Below are 24,811 nucleotides of genomic sequence, written 5' to 3' on the forward strand. Positions count from 1 at the left end.
AAACGTATGGATTAGGGGGAAATCTTTTAGGACCGAGATGAGGAAAACATTTTTCACACAGAGTGGAGAATCTCTGGAATTCTCTGCCACAGTAGGTAGTTGAGGCCAGTTCATTGGCTATATTTAAGAGGTAGTTAGATGTGGCCCTTGTGGCTAAAGGGATCAGGGGTTATGGAGAGAAGGCAGGTACAGGATACCGAGTTGGATGATCGGCCATGATCATATTGAATGGCGGTGCAGGCTCGAAGGGCCGAATGGCCTACTCCTGCACCTATTTTCTATGTTTCTATGTATAGCAACAAGGAAGTTTGCCAAGGAAAGACACAAAATGCTGGAGTAACTCAGTGGGCCAGGCAGGTAGGTGACATTTTGGGTCAGGACTTTTTTTTCCAGTCTCGGAGACAAAAGATAGGGCCCGACCCAAAAAGTCACCTATCCATGTTCTCCAGGCCTACTGCCTGACCCGCTGAGTTACTCCAGCACATTATCTCTTTTCATGTTTAACTTAACTGATTATATTAGGAGGCCCACATACTTGCTAAACCCATATCCATTTTCATGTCATGGTGTTAAAATCAATATTGAAATCAATTACATATATTTCAAGTTTTGAGATATTTACTTTTTACAACTTCATTTTCACATGATTGCAATAACAAGAATGAATCCTACCACATGGGGTCATATTTTTTTTCCTTGCTAACCCATTGCCACATTTATCACAAAATATTAACAGATTTTAAGCACAAAAATTCCATCCTGCGCACCATAGTGTATCTTTTACACAATGCAAATTCATCCAAGTGCGATATATTCTACAACACATCCCACCTGTGACCTGCATTATTACAGCGGAAAACTTTTTCCCCTTTGTGCATGAATCAGATTTTATTGTAAAGGGAAAATACTGGTTCAAGCTTCATTTGCGTGAAACCAAGGTAAAATAACTTCAGTGTTTTTTACTTACTCGCTTCTCTATAGCTGCACATGATTCCAATTACTTGATATAGAACGGGAGGAAGTCAAATCTATCAATATTCTCATTCATACAGCACAAGAACAAGCCCTTCAGCCCACAATGTCTGTGTTGAACATAGAGTGATACAGTGTGGAAATGGGCCCTTCGGCATAACTTGCCCACACCGGCCAACATGACCCAGCTGCACTAGTCCTGGCCCACATTTGGTCCATATTCCTCCAAACCTCTCTTATCCATGTACCCGTCTTAACTGTTTCTTAAACGTTGGGATAGTCCCTACCTCAACTCCCTCCTCTGGCAGCTTGTTCCATACACCCACCACCCTTTGTGTGAAAAAGTTACCCCTCACATTCTTATTAAATCTTTTTCCCTTCACTTTAAACCTATCTGCACTGGTTTACCCCCACGTGAGAAATTAGATATAAAATGTGAATGTATCCCAGAGGAGCATGGATGAAGCTCAAAAGACATCGTACTGGAGTTGGGCATTTCAATGCCAGCATGTGGAGATGGGGGCTCCGCCAGAGACCAGCCTGTGAATGCAGAGCAGAACAACAGACAGCCACCCATGTCATCTCTGGGTGCCCGCTCTACCACCCACCAAATGGAGGTCAGGGCCTGGCGGACATTGACGCAGAGACAACAACCTGGCTGCTCAACACCCGGCTTGAGACCTAACTATTCCTTTGGTTTATGTTTCATTCACAAGAAGAAGAAGAAGAATGTATATCTCTACCTGATCCAATCTGCCGCCATCTCTGGCAGCGCCTTCCAGACATTCACCACCCTCTGTGTAAAAAACAAATTTGCCCTGCACATCTTCTTTAAACTCTCCCCCCTGACATTAAAGTTATTCCCTCAAGTCATTGACATTTCCATCCTCGGGGAAAAGGCTCTGACTGTGTAGTGTTATCAAAGCCTCTCATAGTTTTATAGACCTATCAGGTCTCCGCTCACACTGACAGTAACCCCTCAATTCAGGTTTCAATCATTCTTTGAGAAACATTTTAAAAAGTAAAGCATATGAAAATGCATTCAAGGCAAACCAGCAAGATGAACAATTATACATGGGAATGGTGATCTGAATAGTTTTAAAAGATTAAAAATGCTCCGCTCTACCTGGTTCTTCCTCTTCAACATCATTGGATATCAGGTTGTAAAGAGTATCCAATGTATAGCCAATTATTTCAGAGTCTGAGCTACGGAGGGAATAGAATAAAGTTTAAATTCACTTTAATATCTCGACATAAAACCAAATTTGTACATGGCTTTTCTAATATCACTCATTAAATAACAATTAAAAAGTAGACAGAAATACAAGCTTGTGTCCATTCATATTATTCACTGCTCAATAAAGAAGAATGCTCGACAGATCACAAGGACAAAGCTAGCAGACATCACTCAGAAAACTGTTGTCTGACCAGAGTCCGACAATCATTAGTGAAGTATGCATCATGTAAGGGTTAAACAGTTGATTTGAGTTTATTGTCACGTGGTAACATAGAAAATAGGTGCAGGAGTAGGCCATTCGGCCCTGCGAGCCAGCACCGCCATCCAATATGATCATGGCTGATCATCCAAAATCAGTACCCTGTTCCTCCCCTTACCCCTTGATTCTGTTAGCTCTAAGAGCGATATCCAACTCTCTCTTGAAAACATCCAGTGAATTGGCCTCCACTGCCTTTTGTGGCAGAGAATTCCACAGATTCACAACTGTCTGGCCGATAATGTTTTTTTCTAATCTCTGTCCTAAATGGCCTACCCCTTATTCGTAAACTGTGAACTCTGGTTCTGGACTCCCCAAATTGGGGAACATTTTTCCTGCATCTAACCTGACCAATCCCTTAATAATTTTCTATAAGATCCCCTCTCAACCAAAATTCCAGTGAATATAAGCCCAGTCGATCCATTCTTTCATCGTATGTCAGTCCAGCGATCCCAGGAATTAATCTCGTGAACCTACGCTGCACTCCCTCAATAGCAAGAATGTCATTCCTCAAATTAGAAGACCAATCCTGCACGCAATACTCCAGGTGTGGTCTCACCAGGACCCCGTATAACTGCAGCAGGACCTCCTTGCTCCCCACAAATAATAATCTGCCTTCATGTTCTTGCCACCAAAGTGGATAAGAACATCTATCCACATTATACTGCATCTACCATACATCTGCCCATTCAAGCCAAGTCACCCTGCAGCCTCATAGCATCTTCCTTGTAGCTCACACTGCCAAGCTTGGTGTCATCCGCAAACTTGGAGATGTTACATTTAATCCCTTTGTCTGAATGGTTAATATATATTGTAAATAACTGGGGTCCCAGCATTGAGCCTTGTGGCATCCCACTAGTCACAGCGTGCCATTCTGAAAAGGACTCGTTAATTCCTACTCTTGCTTCCTGTCTGACAAGTTCTCTATCCATGTCAATACCCAACACCCAATACCATGTGCTCTAATTTTGCACACCAATCTCGTGTGGGACCTTGTCAAAGGCGTTTTGAAAGTCCAGATACACCACATCCACTGGCTTTCCCTTATCCATTCTACTTGTTACATCCTTAAAAAAATCGAAATATTCACATTGCACAGATACATGATAATGGGAAATAACATGAATAACGTGAAGGCAGGAATTGCAGATGCTGGGTTCCACCAAAGAGACACAAAAAGCTAGAGTAACTCAGCGGGCCAGGCAGCTGTTTCAGAGTAAGGGGTGACAGAAACAAGAGATATAGAATGTAAATAACTTTTAGTGCAAGATAAAGCCAGTAACGTCCAATCAAGGATAATCTGAGGGTCTTCAGTGAGGCAGATAGTAGTTCAGGTCTGCTCTCTGGTTGTTGGTAGGATGGTTCAGTTGATTGATAACAGCTGGGAAGAAATTGTTCCTGAATCTGGAGGTGTGCATTTATCGCACTCCTATACCTTTTGCCCAAAGGGACAGTGGAAAAGAGGGAGTGGCCGGGGTGCAATTCATCCTTGATTATGCTGGTGGCAGCGTGAGGTGTAAACAGGGCCCGCCTTAAGCCGATTGGACCGATTGCTCCTAAGGGGGGCTCCCGCGCCAGAGTAATCTACTCTCGGCTCAGATAGATCTACCCTGGGTGGAGGGGGGAGAGAGGGGTGGAAAGCGAGTAGAGGGGTGGTGGGGGAAGAAAGGGATAGACGGGAGGGAGTGTGAAGGGGAATGTAGAAGGTGGAGGTGGCAGCGCTCCCGCCCCTCCAGTCACTGTGCTTCAAGCACACAGCCCCGGCTCCACCCCTCTCTCTCCCCGGGAAGACTTGGTAAACAATACAGGGAGGGCCGGGCAGGGAGTTGGAACAGCATTTATAAACCTTGGCCTCAGCTCACACCCGTCTGCCCGGACACCGGCATCCGCTCCTGCCAATGGCCCTCTCCCTCCCTTCTCTCCTCCAGTTCTATCCCTCCCTTCCCTTCTTCCCTCCCTCCCTTCTCTCCTTCCTCTCTCTCTTTTCCCTTCTCTCCTTCCCTCCCTCCTTTCTCTCCTTCTACCTTCCTTATCTACCTCCCTCCCTTCTCTCCTTCCCTCCCACACACATAACGCACAGACAACTACACACACACCTACCCACACATACACACACAACCAAGTTAGGATGGGGTAGAAGCCCAAAGGGTAGGATGGAGCTGAAGCCCAAAATTTAATGCCTTGACTGTTTTTTTGCCAATGGTTATTGGTTTTCCAGGATCTAGTTAATATAAATTATTTTTTTTTCATTTCAGTCACTAAAACAAGTGGTATTGTAACTATATACTTTTCAGAGGTGAGCTACACATTTTGTTTGTTACTTGTATGCAATTTTATATTAAAATGCAGCTTAGATCTGTTTGGTCCATTAACTTGGAGGCACTTTTTAAACGCACATTTTGATTACTTTCCTTTCTACCATAGAGATATAAAGTCTATAATAGACTTTATTTGTATTTCTATGATTCTGCGGACCTTGGCTTGGAAACTGGGGCTCACAAAAATTGTTCCCAATTGGCCCCTGCACCTCCTAAGGCCGGCCCTGGGTGTAAATGGAGTCAATGATGGGAGGTTGGGGTTTGTGACAGTATAGGCTGCATCCACAATTCTCTGCAATTTCTTGTGATCTTGGATGGAGCAATTCCCAAACATGTTGGGATGCATCCCGATAAAATGCGTTCTATCGCACATCTGTGGAAGTTGGTGAGAGTTGTTGGGGACATGCTGAACTTCCTAAGCCTTCTAAGGAAGTATAGACGTTGGTCGTTGCTTCAATATGGGTGGTCCAGGAGAAACTGTTGGTGATATTGACTCCTGGGAATTTGAAGTTTTCAACCATCTCTACTTCAGTGCTACCAAATGTAAATTCCTACATTCCAAAGGCATACTGGTTAATTGACTTCTGCTGATTGTAAATTGGATGGAATGTGCAGGACAGTACTGTGCCGGATAGTGCTGGTGCCGGGTGATCGCTGGTCGGCGCGGACTTGGTGGGACAAAGAGTCCGTTTTCATGCTGCACCTCTAAAACTAAAACTAAAAAAAATCTTATTTTAATTTTATGTTTTTCTTTGTTATTGATCCGAATCCTCATAACCTGATGTTTCATTACAGTATGAGAAACATACGGCCATTCCTCACTAAGATTCACCAGTCTGCTCACTACCTTTTTTGACATGGCCGCAAGCTGGGATACCCGTTATAAATGAATTTATGCGTGGATTTTACGAGATTCAATCTTCTTGCCACCTTCTATTCAAGTCATGCAGGTAAGATAGTCAAAAACAAATACAAGCGTGAAGAAGCATCTGAAGGGTCTCGACCCAAATGGTCACCCATCCTTTTTCTCAAGAGATGTTGCCTGACCTACTGAGTTACTTAAGCACTTTGTGTTTATCTTTGGAACAAACTCAAGTCGTTGTGCTGGTCCACACAACATATTCCACAAATCATATCTGGCTTGTTGCATCTCATAGTGAACAAACTTATCATAATCAAGAGTCAAATCTGAAAACTTCAAAGTAATTAATTTCCCTACGGCTTCAAAGAGATATGCTCCCGTGCTTTAACAGATCTTCACCAAATCAAATCAAATTGATCAAATTATAACATTCTTGAGAAACTGCAGTTGAGGCAGCATCTGTGGAAGGAATAGATTAGCAACGTTTCACGTCTGAACATTTCTTCAGACTGGGGAAGTAGTCTGAAGAAGGGTCCTGACGTGCAAAATAGCCCGTCCATTCCTTTCACAGATCAACTGCCTCATCTATTGAGTAGCTCTGGCACTTTGTGCTTTATGCAAAATTCCAGCATCTGCACTTCCTTGTGACTCTGATTGTATTCACATTTTGATGTTGCAATTCACAACCATTTTATGTTTTACATTTGGCACAAAAGAATAACCTTGCTGGCCTTGCTTAAGATTGTGATCAATTAAAAAAAAAACATTGCTCAGGGGGGTAATTAAAAGGCCATGAGATGCAACAAGAATGTAGAAAGCATTTTATCGGGATGCATCAAAGCAAGGTTTGGGATCAACTCCATCCAAGACAGCAAGAAATAGCAGAGATTTGTGGAAGCAACCTAGACCATCACGCAAACCAACCACCCTTCAATTAACTCCATCTGCACCTCCCGCTGCCTCGGCAAGGCCAGCAGCATAATCAAGGACGTCTCACCCCAGACTCTCTCTCTTCTCCCCTCTCCTGTCAGTCAAGAGGTACAGAGGTGTGAAAACGCACACCTCCAGATTCAGGAGCAGTTTCTTCCCAGTTTCTTTATCAGGCAACTGAACCTGAAGAAGTTATCAGGCAACTGAACCCGATTCTGAAGAAGGGTTTCGGCCCGAAATGTTGCCTATTTCCTTCGCTCCATAGATGCTGCTGCATCCGCTGAGTTTCTCCAGCACTTTTGTCTATCTTCGATTTTCCAGCATCCTTCTTAAAAACGGAACTATCCTACCACCAACTAGAGAGCAGTACTGACCTACTATCTACCTCATTGGAGCCCTTTGGACTGTCGTCAATCAGACTTTACTGGACATTGTCTTGCACTAAATGTTATTCTCTTTATCCTGTATCTGTACACTGTGAATAGCTTAATTGTAATCATTTTTATTCTTTCCGCTGACTAGATAGCATGCAATAAAAAAACGTTTTTCACTTCACCTTGGTACATGTGACTATAAACTAAAGATTTTGGAAAGAAAAGAAACTGTTGATGCTGGACATACAATTTTTTTTAAATTTCAGAAGTATAAAACCAGAAGCAAGTGCCTCTTAACAAGTATATGTGTGAGGAGGATCATAATACTCTTGGTTGTTAGTCAGATAATAGCTGAGTCTCACGTTGCGAGTTAACACAAGAGGTACCCAGAGTTAAAACTCGTGGTAATAACGTACGATTAACGTACGGAACTCGTGGACGCAACTTAGAGACTCGTGGCGCTAACGGCAGGTAATCGTGTAACTTGTCAACTCTTGAAAAAAATCAAACATGTTTAAAGTTTTCCCACGAGTCAAATTTACTCTTGTGGTTAAGAATTGAAACATTTTAACTCGTTGTAAGAACGTAGTGGCCCGTGTGTTTACCTTAGTGTCTCGTGAGTCTACCGTGGGAACTCTTTAACTCAGCGGGCAGGAAGCATCTCTGGAGAGAAGGAATGGGTGACGGGATGACATTTCTATTGAACCACGCAATGAAAGGACAATGGATTTCATATATTGGAGTTACCCTTGTACTTGCTCAAAAGTTTACGGCCGAACTGAACTCAAAATATGGTTTGTATATCAAACATGCATGTTACAAGCACTAACCAACCATTGACAGATAAAAGATGCATGCAGCTCCTGGAAAGCGAGTGTTAATTAGTTCCGGGTGAAGTTCTTACCGATAGTAATAATTTTATTCGGAATAGTTTAAATCTACCGAGTAGTATTTTAGTTTACACCCACCGCCTCCATACTAATACACGTGTATCCACATGTTGTTTCCTCCATATACCACCGGTTGTATCATTATTTAGGTGTTTTGGCCACGAGTCTGAATGGCGCCATAATACAGAGCAAGTCTTTATTTCTATTTCCCTTTGTGAGAATTTGTTTTTCCTGATCATCTTCAGTAAATAGACATGCGGGCGGCTCTAATAATGTTCACGTTGCCTAATCGCTCTTAAATATTGAAACGTGAAATTATATTTTATCTACCGTGCAAAGCTTCATTCAGATCTTCACAATGCCAACCGCATTGAAGCCTTTCGCTGCTTGGATGCAGGCAGTTCACTGCAGAAAATTACTATTTGTTTCCCCGATAAGGACGAGATGCAGAATGAGTTCGAATACACAGTGGGATATTGCTTAAAATTGTATATGTGTGTTGGTGGAGCGAGATCTGGGTGCCCTGAAACTCCATTGGTTTGTTCCCCGACAAGCCGATTGTACCGCATTCACCGTTTGTAACACCTTTTCCCACGGACACCTTTCAGAACAAGCTCAGAAACGGCTTCTCTTTTGTCCGTTTTCAGGTGAGCCGACAGTGTTGAGAGGTAGGGTTACGCGACTTTTGGCTGTAATGAATATTTGTCACCGAACCAGCCGAATTCCTGGAGACCAAACACCACTTATATAGCTCGTTCTACCTGTTTAGCTTAAAAATGACCCCCCCCCCGCGCTGAATCTATCTTTAATAAGTCTCATAATCAGGCAACCATGAACTAGAGACAGACAAAATGCTGGAGTGACAATGGGTCAGGCAGCATCTCTGAGGAATAGGTAATATTTCGGGTCAAGACCATTCTTCAGACGGGTCACGTCACCAATTCCTTTCCAGAGATGCTGCCTGACCCGCCGAGTTTCTCCAGCTTTTTGTACACTTGTTCAGACTTTCGGTTATTGATCTACAAAGTTTCTGTGCTTGCTATCTCTCTTGCTCTGCTTGCTATCTCTCTTCATTCATTTTGCTTTTTCTGATGCCCTATTCACACCCTGTTCCAATCCGATTCGTTCTGGATCTGGTCTCACACACTGTTCATACCTCCAAGTTTATGCCATATCAATCACCACAAATTTTGGACCGGTTCATCTTTCTTCGCAATCTTTTTAAATAGCAAACGAGCAACTGATTGAATGATTACTGCATTGAAAAGCTACTTTAAAGATTCTGCACAGTGTCCCAATTGTGCAGCAGCTCCACAAATAATAACAGAATCATATATTTTTTTATCACAGTTAACATCTTTAACACTGTTGCTTATCAAAACAGACCTTCATTCACAGAGGCTCAAGAGTAGCTCGGGAGACGAACTTGGAACAGAAAACGGCAAACTTGTCATACCCGTGGGAACTCGGTTAAACTCTTGATCATACACTTGGGATCTCGTACACAACCACGAGTCTTTCACTCGGGGTACCTCTTGTGTCAACTCGCAACGTGAGACTCAGCTTTAAGCAAATCACTTGCAGAAGGCATTGGATGACCTAAAAAAATGTTGTCAAATCAAATATTTGCAAGTGTAGCTTAAAGCATTTTTTCCTGAAGTATTTCAACATTGTTCATGTTAGGAACACTTTCAACTAAGCACCACTGATCTTGGGATGAAACTTTTTTTCAAAATGGAATTTTGATCAACAACCAATTTTAATAGTTTAGAGTGACAAGCCAAAAGCATTATCTACCCCATATCTTCCTGCATTTAACAGGGACCACACTTTTAGAGCAAAAATGTTAATACTCATTTCCCAACAATATGCACAATATTATGCACAACAATCAGCAATTCTTTTTACTGCAGACGTTAAGTGTTTTGGCATCTGGCCAGTTAATATTAAACTGAGGCCACTTACCGGTCCATTTGCAGCACATTGATGAGGTGTTCCATAGCCTGACTGCCCACTTCTAGACGATATTTCTAAAATAAATTTAAAGTGTACATGCTTAGGGCTAAAAAAAATTTTTTTTTTTTAATCTGCTTTTAACAACTGAATAAAGATTTGTATTTTTTCTCCTCCTCCTTCCTCCACCCACTCCCCCATAATTAATAGGAATAGAGGGGCTGTTTTAGACTTCCAAAAGTTTTAAATTGTTACAGATAGCAATGCAGGTTAACAAAGACAAAGTTCATTCTATGGCAAAAGAATAATTACATTACTCTTATTTACAACTTTGTTACGTTGGGGCAATATAAGCATGCCCTGGCTTGCATTGTATAAAAATATTGATTTATGAATTTTTACAATATTGCATTTATTAATTTAAGTGCTCCTATTTCCGGAATAATGTGATCAAATTGATGCCTATCAAACGTACACATCAGCTTTCAAAGTTATCATGTTCAGTTTTGGTTAACAGAAAGAAAACACAAATTATTCCCTGCAGGGATTAGGTTGTATGTTTAAATGTATCTGCCTTTGAGATATATTTTTCCAATTAGAGCAAAAAGTTATTTTTCTCAGATTAATGCGTTTCATTATGCATCATGCATTTCATTTCATAAAGGGACATACCTTTGACAGTGATTTGAGTGCTCTCACAGCATCCCTGCGGTCCTCCAGCAGCGTAGCGGAAGCTACTCTGTCACATAGTTTCTGAACCTGTTTCAGGAGATGAAATGGTTAACGACTGAATGCTGAAGATAATCCAGATAGCTTAACTGTACAACAGCATTCCAAGGATTTCAATGTCTATTAACCTACGAGCAATAAATACAATCCACATGCTGAGATGACGTTATAAATTACTGCACTGCAGAAAGCATATACATCGGGCCATCAGTAGCGGCGACTACGGAGGGTTCATAGCCCTGGCCACGGATGAACAAGGAGGAGGACTGACTGAACTTTGTTGCTTTCCACCACAGTGAAGAATGCTGTGGCGGATGTTTATGTTAAATTCTATTGTGTGTTTTTTTTTTAAATTAAGTGTATTGCTGCTGGCAAATTCATTTCACTGCACCCTCGGATGCACGTGACGAATAAAATTGACTTTGACTTTGAGAAAGCTGGGGTTCAAAGTTGGATAATGGCTGTAAGGTCTAATCTCCCACTATTTTTATCGAACAAAACATCCACCCGAAACCAATAGGAAAATGCTAAATTATTGTGAACATGGTTCAAAGTGGATGAACAAAGCATCTACCACAGCTGAGAAATTCCTCCTTTATTGTGCTTTCACATTGTACAAGTTTAGTGGAGGCACAAGGAACTGCAGATGTCAGAATCTTGCGTAAAACAAATTGCCGGAGTAACATAGTGGGTCAGGCTGCACCCGTGGAGAACATGGATAGACAATCTTTCAGGTTTGAACCCTTTTTGGTTAAGTTTTTTTATTATTATCACGTGTGGGGTAGATGGGAGTCAGGACCGCACTCTCACTGATGAGAGGACGATTCATTTGCCTCATTACAGCTGGGAAGAAACTGTCCCCGAATCTGGAGGTGTGAGTTTTCTAACTTCTGTACCTCTTGCTTGATGGGAGGGGGAGAAGAGGGAGTGACCGGTCCTTGATCATGCTGATGGCCTTGCCGAGGCAGCATGAAGTGTCGATGACGTCAATGGAAGGGAGGTTGGTTTGTGTGATGGTCTGGGCTATGTCCACAACTCTTCCCAATTTCTTGGTCTTGGATGGAGCTGTTCCCAAACCAGGCTGTGTTACATCCTGATAAAATGCTTTCCACAGAGCATCGGCAGAAGTTGGTGAGGGCTGTTGGGGTTTTCTCAGTCTGAAAGGGTCTGAAAAGGGGTTCTGGGCCAAAAGTAATTTATCCATATCCTCCAGAGATGTTGCCTGACTCGTTGAGTTATTTTTGTATCGATTTAGTACATTGAAGCTGAATGTTCACTTTAAGCGGAACATTACTTCACATTGAGCAGATACACAATGCACTTTCAGTCAACTGCACCATGCTTGTGTCAATTTGTGCAGAAACAGGTCAGTAAAAGTCTAACTAATTCTGGAAGCTGTCCAACTGATTCACATTAACAATGCAATAGAACAAATGTAATCCATAATATTTTATCAACGTTTTTAACTTAAAATGATTAAGTATTATTACACAGAGGTGCCCATCAAATCTATGCCAGCAGTCCTGCACTCCTTTTCCTTCATATCCCACAAATTATTCTTGCTGAAACTTTTGCAGTTTCTCAGCGGCTATGTGTTTACCACCTTTGTTAATCTCAATAAAGCTTTCAACCCTGTTTGTCAGGGGCCCCTATGAAAAATCACGATAAAAGTATGGCTGATCGAAAGGTTGTTTGACAACTCTATGACAGTATGGTGTTTAGTTTGGCTATTATTGTCACGTGTACCGAGGTATAATGAAAAACTCTATTTGCATGCTATCCAGTCAAAGGCTATACATAATTACATGAAACCATCCTCTGTGCATATATGGAGGATAACGGATACTTTTAGTGTAAGGTAAAGTCCGATTAAAGATATTCAGTCTGAAGAAGGGTCTCGACCCGAAACGTCACCAATTCCTTCTCTCCAGAGATGCTGCCTGTCCTGCTGAATTACTCCAGAACTTTGTGCCTATCTGATTAAAGATAGTTCAAAGGTCTCTACTGAGGTAGATGGGAAGTCAGGACCATGTTGTAGCTGATGAAAGGACCATTGCATTGCCTGGAGACAGTTGGGAAGAAACTGTCCCTGAATCTAGAGACATGCGTTTTCACACTTCTGTACCTCTTGCCCGATGGGAGAGGGGAGAAGTGGAAGCGACCAGGTGGCGACTGGTTCTTGATTATTGCTGGTAGCCTTGCCGAGGCAGCGTGAAGTGTAGGTGGAGTCAATGGAAAGGTGGATTGGATGGATTGTGTGATGGTCTGGGCTACATCCACAACTCTGCAAAATGTTACCGTCATGGATGGAGCTGTTCCCAAATCAGACATAGATCAGAGAAATAGGTGTTCACACCTATTCCCAGTATCCAATGATGTGAAAGAAAGCTGTGTGGCTTGCCCTAACACTATTTAGTACAATATTCTCTGCAATGCTGTCTCATTGCCTAGCCTGATAAAGGTGGAATCAACTTTAAATAACTTAAAAACAGAAAGACTGACAGTTATTTTTAATTTAACCCTCGGCCAAAACCAAAAGTACATGAAACCACCTTTGCTCTTTGCTCTTCCTCTTTGCTGGTGCCTGTGCACAGTGCAGGCTCAGAATGTGAAATGGAAGAAAGCTTGGAGACATTTGCCAGTGCCTGAGGCAGCTATGACACAAAGAAAACAGAAATCATGCACCAACCTGCACTGAACACATCATACACAGAATTAAACATCCTTGTGAATGGTCAGAGGTTTCAGTACTGGACTTTACAGTTTACAGACCTTGGCAGCACTCTCTCAAGATCAGTCAACATTTTCAGTCAATACAGGTTAGCAAAAGCCAGCTTTGCTTTTGGAAGAGGGAGGTAAAGTGTGGGAATGAAGAGGAATCAGTCTAAAGATTAAGCTGAAGGTGTCTCATCCTACTGTCATACCCAGCTTAACCTGCGCTAGCAAGACATAGACAGAGTACAGCAGACAGTCCACATGACCTGACTGTGCAGATACTTCAAATCAAGAGGAAGACACGTTCCATTCACACAGATTCTACCCCAAACACACCTCCACAGTATCTATGAAAGAATCACAGATCAGGTGGTTAGGACATCAGATGAATGTCCAATGACAGAATACCAAAGCAGCAGCTTTATGAGAAATGGCTGAGGGCAAACAATCATATGGCGGACAGCCAAAGAGATTGAAAGACTATCCTGCAACATCCCGAAACGTTGCAGCTTTTCAATCTCTCCTTATAATTTCAGCCTTCATTCCAGGCATTATCTTAGTGAATCTCTTCTGTACTCTCTCTCTTTTGTTCCCACATCCTCCCTTCAACAGCTGCACACAATACTCCAAGTGATCTAACCAATGTTTGGTACAGCTGTAAAATCCCAACTCTTATGCTCAATGTCTCAGCCAACAAAGGTAAGCATGCAAAATGCTTTTGTCACTACCCTATCTACCCATGCTGCACATTCAAAAAGCCATGAACTGGTACCCTCCTAGGTCCTTGCCATTATTTATTTATATTTTATTTTACTTCAAAAGTGTATTACCTCACACTTGTCTGGATTAAATTCCATTTGGCACTCCTCTGCCTAATTTATCAGCTGATCTGTATCCTGAGTCACTTACAAATCATATCCCTGCAGTCTCATCCAAGTCGTTGATATATTACAAAGGTCCAATCACCAATTCCTGAGATACACAACTTTTAACTGACTTCCAATGAGAAAACACTACTATCCTCTGCCTCCTATCACTGTTAATTTTGGATCCAGTTTGCCGACAGATTTATATCCTGTAACAAACAGGATGGAAAAAATGAAATCAGTTAATGACTAGAGACATTAAACGGCAGAATGCCAGAGGGAACAATGCTGAAGCCGCAACTATACACAATTTAAATTAATGACTTGAAGGGACTGCAGCCACGTTTGTTGAGGAGGTAGGTTAGCAAGCTTGAGGAAGACAAAGAGCTGGAAAGGGATACAGATAGGTGAAGTGATTAGAGAAGAAGTTGGCTGTTGGAGTATAATGTGGGAAATGTGAGGTTATCAACATTGGAAGGGTGAAAAAAAATATTTATATGGAGCAAAGGACTACAAATGCATTACATTACAAAAGATGTGGGAGATCCTAGTCCATAAAATACAAAAGAATGTTGGCAAAAAGAGACAAACTGCTGGAGTAACTCAGGCAGTCTGACCCTTCTGAAGAAGTGGCTTGACCAGAAACGTCACCTATCCATGTTCTCCAGAGATGATGTCTGACTCAATAAGTTATTCTAGCAGTTGGTCTTTTTTTTTTAGTAAACCAGGATCTGCAGTTCCTTATATCTAAATATTATTGGCAGGCAGGTAAAACAAATAAATACAATTGGCGTTTCCTGTGAAGGATATGACGAATGCTAAGTAGGAACATTTGGTGGAATTTCACTATATTTTAATGCCTTTCCTGGTGTACTGGATGAGTTCTGCTCTACGTGCTTTTGGAATTATATGCTTAGTCTGGAGAAAATGAACAGGCAATGTAAGAGTTATAGAATGATACAGCATAGAAACATACCTTTGGGCGCACCGATCCATAATAATCTCATCTCCCAGGACTTAGTCCATAATCTTTTATGCCTCAGCAATTCAAGAGCTCATCCAGACACATCTTAAACACTGTTAGTGACCCAGCTTCAACAACTCCCAGGTCAGTGTACTCCAGGTACTTAATAGTTCCTGGATTAAGGAGCCCTTATATCCCCTCTGAAACTCGTCCCTCTCACCCTAGATCTGTCAGGGCTCGAAATTGACGGTTGCCCGGGTGCCAATGACCACTCAAAGTGTCGCCGGGCAACCTAAACGGCGAGTCATTTTGCCCGGCTTGGCAACTTGTTATCAAGGTCCAGGATTTATTGACACAGGTTGATCATACGCTGAATACTCCAACCACATTTTTGTTTGGAAGTGGAAAGAAATAATAAAAATTGCATTAATTGCAATGTGTAAAAAGAGTTGATATAATTTTGAGGCATGTCATTGTGGTATATATCATGTCTTGATTGGTGAATATGTTAGTTTGTGACTTTATTTGAACCAGAAATAATATGTGAATGCTTCATTGAGCATAATTCCGACTGGTAACTGCGCACTTCGTCCGAGCATGCATCATGCAAGCCATCTTAAATGACTACCTAAAATGTCATTTGGCAACCTAAAAAGCAGCCAAAGTTGCCCGGCTGGCAACAGGGAAAAAAGGTTAAGCGAGAGGCCTGTCTGTTCTCTACTTCTATCCATATCTGATGTGGGGGACGTTTCCTTTAGAGACCCTATTTATACCCATCATAACCTTATATACCTCAATTATGTCTCTTAACATGCTCTGCTCAGGGAAAAGATCCAGCTTCTCCAGTCCATCCTAATGAATGAACAACTCCATCCCAGGCAAAATTCTGGTGAATCTTCCCTGAACTCTCTCCTTCCTATAGCATTGAGACTAGTGCTGCACATGGTAAGGGAGTTAAGTCCCTGTCCCACGATGCGAGTTCACCCAAGAGCTCTCCCAAGTAAAAAAATAATCTAACTTGTGGTAAGTACGTAGCGGGTACATAGGACCTCGTGGATGTCCTGTTGCGGCTCGTAACGCTGACGGCAGATATTCGGGAAACGCGGTAACTAACGGTAGGTACTCGGGGAAACTCTTGGACATTTTTCACAATGTTTAAAAGACTTCACGAGTTACCGCGTTTCCCGAGTACCTGCCGTTAGCATTACGAGCCGCTACGGGACATCCACGAGGTCCTACGTACCCGCTACGTATTTACCACAAGTTAGATTTTTTTTAAACTCGGGAGAGCTCTTGTGTGAACTCGCATAGTGGGACAGAGGCTTTAATGAGTATGGGGAGAAATTAGGAAAGTAGTATTGACCCTACGATTGGCAGCCATGATCCTTTGTATGAGGATATTGAATGATCTTATAAGAGGCCATTGACTGCAGCAGAGCACCTAGAACTCCAAATGTAGCCTTACCAATATTGTGTACATCTGTAACATAATGCCCTAACTCCTGTACTCAATAGCTTGACCGATGTAGGCAAAGGTGCCCGTTGCCTTCTTCACCACCCTGACAGCCTTTGTCTGTACACCTTAATAAAACTATGTTCCTGCACCACTATGTCTCTGTTCTACAACACTCCGCAGAACCCTGCTAATTACCGTGCAAATCCCGCTTGGATTTGCTTTGCGTGGAAAAAGTTGCCCTTCAGGTCCCTTTTAAATCTTTCCCATATCATCTTCAACTGTATTCAATTGTCCTTCCTGTAACAAGATGTCCTAATTCCTGTATTCAATACCCTGACAAATGAAGGCAAAGGTGTCAAACGCCTTCTTCACCACCATGACATGTGCCCCCACCTCCATCGAACGATGTACCTACACCCCTGGGGTTCTCTGTTCTACAACACACCCCATAGAACTGTTATTTACCGTGTCAGTTTTGCCATAGTTATCAACTCCTCACATTTATCTAAATTAAACTCCATACACCATTCTCGGCCCATTGGTCCAGTTGATCAAGATCCCAACGTATTCACAGATAATCTTCTTCACTGTCCACTAGTGTCATCCACAAACTTACTAACCATACATACCACCTACAATCCCATCGAATTGTTATTATAAATAATGAACACCAGTGGGCCTGGCACTGATCCCCATGCACACAGATATGCTGATGATCCCAAATTAGTCCTTGCCTTTCCAAATGCATAGAACAGGGCAACCCAAGAACAGGCCCTTCAGCGTACAATGTCTCTGCCCCACAAGATGCCAAGACCCATCTGTCTGCACATAATCCATATCCCCCCATTCCCTCAATATCCATGTCTCAAATGCCACAATCGTACCTGCCTTACCTACAACCCCGGCAGCACGTTCCAGGTACTCGCCACCAACTGTGTAAAAGAACTTGCCCCGCACAATTCCTTTAAATTTTGTCTTTCTCACCTTAAAGCTATGCTCTCGAGTATTTGACTTTTCTATCTTGGCGAAAAGGTTCTGGCTGTCTACCCTATCTATGCCTCTCATAATTTTCCATATTTCTATCAGGTCTACCCTGAACCTCCGTAATGCTAGAGAAAACAATTCAAGTTTGTCCAACCTCTCCCTCTAGCTAATATCCCCTAATCAAAGCATCATGCTGGCAAGCCTCCTCTGCTCCCTTTCCAAATCCCCCACGTCATTTCTTTGATGGGGTGACCATAACTGTACACAAGACTTCAAATATTCCAATACTCCAAATGCATGTAGTTCTTTTCTCTAAAAACCATTCCGATAACTTACACCTTCACTGATGGAAGGCTCATCATTCTTCAGTTCTTAAGCTTTTCCTAACAACCTTTCTTAAAGAGGCACAATATTAGCCACCCCCCAGTCATTCAGTGCCTCATCCATGGCTATTGGTAATTGAAATATCTCGTTCGGGGGCTCTACATTTTCTTCCCTCGTTTTGCATGATGTCCCGGAATATATTTCACCAGATGCCAGGGATGTATCTATGCAAATGTGGTGTAACAGCTCTGGCACCACCTCTTCTGCAATGTGAATTCTCTTCAAGGCATCACTATTAACTTCCCCAAATTCCCTCAGGTCCATGTCTTTCTCCATCATAAAAATACAGATGATAAATGCCCCACCCACGTTCTGTGCCTCCCCAAATAGAGGACCTTATTGATCTTTAAGGACCCCATTCTCTCCTGCCCCCCTTTATCCCTTGATTTCCCTCTTACGTGTATATCCACTATACTTAGGGAATTCACTTGATGTCAGCGAACTATACCCGACATATCAGAGCCTTGATATCATGCCAAACCCTTATTATTGACCAGATTATCACTTCAGCCTATGCTGCTGGCTCCTGCCAGCCTTACCCCCTTAACTCTACAGGGTGAGTGAAGATACTCTTCACTCTTGCTCTGTCATTCAATCATGGCTGATCTATCTTTCCCTTTCAACCCCATTCTCCTGCCTTCTCCCCGTAACCTTTGACACCTTTGCTAATCAAGAATCTGTCAATCTCTATTTTAAAAATGCCCAATGACGGCATCCACAGCTGTCTGGGTTCACTAATTCCACAAGTTATCCACTCTCCAGCTAAAGAAATTCCTCCTCATCTCCATTATAAAGGTATGCCCTTTTATTCTGAACTCTTGCAATTTGACTTCTAAAATAGTCCCACCAGATGTCTCTTTACCTGTAAGCAGTCCCCCCCAATCAACATTTGAACGTTCCTGTCTAATACCATTAAAATTTACCTTTCCCTGATTTAGGACTTCAGCCTTTGGACCCGTACTGTCCTTTTTCATTACTATTTTAGAGCTAATGGAATTATAGTCATTAGTCTCAAAATGCCTCACTCCCCATGAACACTTCAGTCACCCGCCCTGTCTTATTTCCCAAGAGGATGCTATGTGTTACCCCTTCTACACAGGCATTCTACACGTTGATTCAGAAAACTTTCCTGAACATACTCAACAAATTCCACCTCATTCAGACCCATAGCAATATGGCAGGCATAGCTGATTTTTAGAAAGCTAAAATCTTACATGATTATTAAATATCTTGTTAAAATATTGTACACTAATATTTTGCAGCTATTTGTGATGCCTCGCATATTTGCTCCTCTAATCCCCGTTTACTATGGGGAGGGGGGGGGGGGGGGAAGAAGGGGAAGGGGGTGCTATAACACAATCCATTCAAAGTGATCAGCCCTCTCGTATTCCTCACTTCCACCCATAGCCTTACTGGCCGATCCTTTTCTATGTACAAACATTATGTTCTCCCTAATCATAGATTCAATCCCCTGGTTACATGGCCGCCTCTAATATTTCTCAAATGTAAAAATGGTTTCCACAGCTCCACCATGCTTTCAGACCTCCGTCATCATCTAGGTGAATAACCTTTTCCTGAACTCAGTATTAACTCTTCTAACAATTCTGTGTCTTTCCCACCACCTGTCTAATCAATAAATTATGTCATCACTTCATTTGCTGGAAAACTATTAATAAAATCAAAACATCTCCTGTCAATTAGATTAAATGCCCTGAAATCCTAAAGGGAGATGCAAAGTGACTCTAAATTAGCAGACAATTGTGGCTGTTACAGACACTGAATTGGTCTCTTGCTAAAAATGAAGCAAATTGACCATGGTTGAATATAATTGGAGACATTTACATAACACTGCATTAATACTAGATTATACGTTAAAACTATCATAGCAAATCCAATAAATGATTCAAACCATCTCTGGGAGAATATTGAGAAATCTGTCCCATGTAACTCTAGTTTGAGTACTATTTCCATCTACAAATTATGTTACTTTATTCCAACTACTGTTCATTATGTATTTATTTAAACTACTCAAGCAGTTTTTCCTCTACTGTTGAGGACAAACATTTTCTCTTATTTATTCCATAAAAGAAACCACAAACAACCAAAAGAAGATCAACTGAGATTCAAGTGAAACATTCTCCATGCAATGGGGTTATCTTATCACCAAACTGGAAGCAGAACAATCGTAACCAAACTTTAAACTCACGTGTGGATTTTCAACTTAACTGACCTTTAGTCCAATATCCAAAATTCACAACCTGATCAGCTGAGATTGATTACTGACAGCTCCTCTCTAAAGAAAAAAGGTTTGGCCCATCTGTCACCTTTCAGCTAACCCAGAAATCTGGATACCATGTTGATGGCTCAGTAACAGCAGATGCTGAGTACCATTTTAGAAGTATTTTATTCAATGTAATAAAGAATATACCATCACAAACCTATGATGACTTTAGTACAGACCTTGTATTTGATTTGTTTTAATTTAGCACCGAGGTAGCGCTTCTGGACTTTTCAACGTGTTTATGATTTTGTGGAAGTTTAAATAGGTGACGGTCTGTAAAATGCTCCTTTTTCTTAACATCCAGCAGTGTTTTAAAGATCTGGAGAAGCTTTGGAATATAGTCAAAGAAGATTATGACTGCTGGGAAGATGCCACCAGGACGTTTTCCAGGCTTTGGCATGTGTGAGTATTCCAGGCCTATATCATGCGAAATATAAAGTGCTGACAATACTTCAGTCAATAAGCATTCAACTCTATTTCTCTCTCCACAGTTGCTGCTGAGCTTTTCCAACAAGGTGTTAGATTTTCAGCATTTGCTGCTCGGTCCTTGCTCCAATTAAATTATGCCCGCCAGAGCAGAGTCTGGATGTCAGGGCTAAGGTCAGACTGGCAAATTGTCCATACAGTTCAGGGACACAAGTTATCTTGGGAGGTTTGAAATGAATTCAAGTAGATCCATAGCTCTAAATGATATATAATTATATCTACATCACCAAGATCCACAATCCCACCCGATGTTTGGTGCTGTCAGCCAAATTGTTAATATAGGTTGTCAATAAGTATGGTCCAAACATTGATCTCTGTTTGTACTCAACTCATCACTTTTTCCCAACAAAAAATATCTGTTTCTTCCCACACTCTTTATTAGTCAATGAATATATTAGCTCCAATTTCTTGATCAGGAGTGTTCTGACAATCCAAATGTACCACATTCGCTGGTTCTGAAATTTCTATTCCATTGGACGTGTTCTCAAACAATTTCAATGATTTGATCAAACATGATTCCCTTTCATCATTCCATTCTCACCCTACTTCGACAAAAATTCTAGGAACAACAACATCTGTGGCGAAAGAAACAGAATTAATGTTTCTGATAGGAGGTACACAAAAATGCTGGAGAAACTCAGCGGGTGCAGCAGCATCTATGGAGCGAAGGAAATAGGCAACGTTTCGGGACCGAAACCCTTCTTCAGACTGATGGGGGGTGGTGGGGAGAAGAAAGGAAAAAGGAGGAGGAGGAGCCCGAGGGCCGAGGGATGGGAGGAAACCGTCTCCGGAGAGAGGAGAACTTCTTCAAAGTAGGCATACCTTGAGGTATGTTTCTGATAAACTGCCTTCTACCCAAAACATTAACATTAACTGTTTCTCTGTCCACAGAGACTGCCCGACAGGCGTTACCAGCACGTGCATTTTTAATTGATTATCATTTTGGTAAAGATTTCAGCTAATCTATTACTGATTTGAAGCCAACAGTCAACAGCTCCCCATTTACTCTCTCCCTCTTTTTCTTAAACAGGATCACAGTTGCTGCCACCCAGTTGATCGGAATCATTCCAGAACCTATAGAATTCTAAACGATGTACACCAGCGCTTCTATTTGCGTCATAGTCACTACTTTCAAAGTTTAAATGTCGATTGGCTCCTTAGGAGTTTATGCCTTTCAGTCTCACCAATTTGCCAAGCACTCTTTTATCACAAATACTGATTTCCTTCATATTTTATTTCTTGCAGCACTCTAAGTATTCATAGATTTCTGGCTAGTTTAAGCATGTTTCTCTGTGAATTCACAACCCCCCCCCCCCCCCCCCATCTCAGATTCCAAGGCTGACATCATAAGGAGAACGAAACCGCTGAAAGAGTCAACCCTGATAGTGTACCTGGCTGTATTCTCACTACAATGGTCTGAGGTCCCCACCTGCCTTAAAAGGATATCCATGATAATGGTGCCCAAGAGGTCATATGCCGCAGTGACGTCTGACCTGTGGCACCCACATCCATTGTGACACAGATCAAGTCCTGCCTCTCACAACCTGAACCCACTTCGCCCACTGCTAAAACAGATTGTCAGGTGGTTGCAATTTTGCTGGCTCTCCACTCTGTGCTGGACCACTAAGACAACAGGAACGCAAGTCAGGCTGCTGTTCATCGACAATACCATCTTGCCTTCCAAACTCATTTTCTGGTTTTCAAACACCAGATCAGAGACCCAGATCGGATCTCTGATCTGGTGTCCCCTCCACATCCCAAAGAAGTGGAGATTAATACATTAAATCCCCATTGTAAATTGTGTTGAAAATTAGTAGAACATATTGGCTGTTGATCAGAATATGGGGAGAATAAAAAGTAGAATCAATTTGGAATTGTTTTAAATAGTGGTACGGACTCAGTAGGCCCAAGGGCGTCTTTGGTGCTGTTTCTCTCTCATTCGGTGAAGAGGGTGTAGAGAAACAAAGTATTTAAGTAAAATATAGGACACAGAACAGTACCGCACAGGTAAAGACCCTTTGGCCAAATGTGATGCCAAGTTAAACTAAACTAATATCTGTCTGCACGATCAATATCCCTCTATTCCCTGCATAACCAAATGCCTATCAAAAAGCCTGTTAAACACCCCTATCATTTCTGCCTCGACCACCAACCCTGGCAGCACATTCCAGGTACTTACCAGCCCCATGCATCTCGTTTAGACTTTGCCCCTATTACCTTAATGTTGTATCCTCTAGTCTTTGACATTTCTACCTTAGAAAAAAGGTTGTGAATGACTACCCTATGTATGCTTCATAATTCCAGACGAAATAAGCTACATTTATCTCAACCTCTCCCTGTAGCCAATACCCTCTAATCCAAGCAGCATTCAGGTAAACCTCTTCTGCACCCTCTCCAAAGCCTCTGCATCCTTCCAGTTTTGGAACGACCAGACTGCGGGCAATATTCCAAATGCAGCTTAACAAAAAAGCTGCAATATGAGTTCCTGACTCTTATATCCAATGAAAGCATAGCATAATGCCTTCCCATTCCATTTGCTGCATTAAACTCCATCTGCCATTTCTCGACCCATTTCTATAACTGATCTCTATCCCACTGTTTAAGAAAGAAGGTAGACAAAAATGCTGGAGGACTTCAGCAGGTGAGGCAGCATCTATGGATATATATCCCACTGTATACTTTGACAGCCTTGCTCAGTGTCTACATCTTCAACTTTGTTCATTTCAAACTTATGAACCAACATTGTGGCAACGCTGTTCATATACTTCACAAACAGAGGTCCCAGCACAGATCTCTGCAGAACCCAACTGGTCACAGACCGCCAGCCAGAATAACACTCTTCCAGCTCGAAATCAACAGTCACAGTGGATCTTCTGTATCAGCCTACCATGTAGGGCTTTTTCTGAAGAACGAAACTGACCCAAAACATAATTTCTCCAGAGATGCTGCCTGGCCCACTCAGTTACTCCAGCACTTTGTGTCTATCTTTGGTATAAACCAGCATCTGTAGTTATTTGTTTCTCCATCTGGACTTTATTAAATGCCTTACAGATGGAGAGACTCCAAATCATGTTTGGAGAGGCAACATCTTCAATGCTGTTTCTCCAATACATGGGGCAAAACTGTTTTGAGACAAAGTATTTGAGAGGGACATTATCAAATGAGGACAGGGTTAAGAATGTTTTAGCACATCGTTTCTCTTGGGGTGAGGTGCCCCTGCACAGTTGGGAACTGAAGGGGTCGGATACTTGAGTTTGAACTGATTGTATTTATGTGTAGTATTAAGTGATCTGTTTGGCAGAACAAGTACACGTCCCTGTACCTAAGTACACGTGACAATAATAAACCTGAACCCTATCCGCCACGTGGTCACCGCTTCTCCCTCGACAGATGCTGCCCGACCTGCTGTCCCCAGCAGGTCCTGTTCCATAGAACATGGACACAGAGTGCTGGAGTAACTCAGCGGGTCAGTGGAGAGAAGGAATGGCCGGTTGCTAGCGGCTGAAGGTGGCGACTGCCCGGCCAGGTCCTTGGATCGTGGCTCGGGGTCAACCTGCTGCCAAGCCGAGGCAGTGTTTGGCGGTGTCAGGGCCGGAACCGCCGCCGCCCCCCCATCCTCCCCTCTCCGCGGGTGAGAGAAATGGAGGCCGAGGCCTGGGTCCGGATCGCGGGCCCGCAGGCGACAGTGTGGAAGGGCGGCGGGCCCGGTCCTGGGGCTGGGGCTGAGGCCCGGACTCGCCTTGCCGCGGGCGCGGCTACTCACGGTCTCGGCGCCGCTGCGCTGCGGGCCGGCGCTCTGGCCGCCCATTACTCCTCGCAGGAAGTTCATGGCCGCCCGCCGCCGCCAACTGTCAGCCGCCGCTGTCGCCGCGCCTGCGCACACAGGGGGGGGAGGGCCGGGGGCGGGGGCCGGTGCCTCTCTCCTCCCCCACCCGCCCCGTCACTGCGCCTGCGCGGCCAGCTGGGAGGCCGGCGACGTGGCAGCTGCATCGTGGGCAACGGGCAGTGGGCGGCCGCGCCAGGTGCGCGCCGGTCGCCCTGTCACAGAGCAGGATCTACGTGAGTCAGTGCCGCCTCCCCGACTACAACACGACGGCCATCAAAGGGGAGGTCCAACAGTACAGTGGGAAGGAAACACAAATAGTTACACACAT

The 24,811-nt window shown here is 42.9% G+C and overlaps 1 protein-coding gene across 4 annotated transcripts in view; it reads right to left on the reverse strand.

The window, feature by feature from the left end:
- The window catches only part of uso1 (USO1 vesicle transport factor), a 121,857-nt gene extending 97,292 nt beyond the window's left edge, over positions 1 to 24,565 (reverse strand). For all 4 annotated transcript variants that reach the window (XM_055644146.1, XM_055644170.1, XM_055644154.1 and 1 more), the window contains exons 1-4: positions 24,421 to 24,565; positions 10,465 to 10,551; positions 9,805 to 9,869; positions 2,099 to 2,178 (exon numbers count right to left, since the gene is read on the reverse strand). In XM_055644146.1, coding sequence (XP_055500121.1) covers positions 2,099 to 2,178; positions 9,805 to 9,869; positions 10,465 to 10,551; positions 24,421 to 24,486 — 298 coding nt within the window. In that variant the 5' untranslated portion in view covers positions 24,487 to 24,565. The remainder of the gene's footprint in view (positions 1 to 2,098; positions 2,179 to 9,804; positions 9,870 to 10,464; positions 10,552 to 24,420) is intronic.
- Positions 24,566 to 24,811: the final 246 nt, after the last annotated feature.

This window comes from Leucoraja erinacea, chromosome 1 (assembly GCF_028641065.1).
Source record: "Leucoraja erinacea ecotype New England chromosome 1, Leri_hhj_1, whole genome shotgun sequence".
Classification (NCBI taxonomy): Eukaryota; Metazoa; Chordata; class Chondrichthyes; order Rajiformes; family Rajidae; genus Leucoraja; species Leucoraja erinaceus.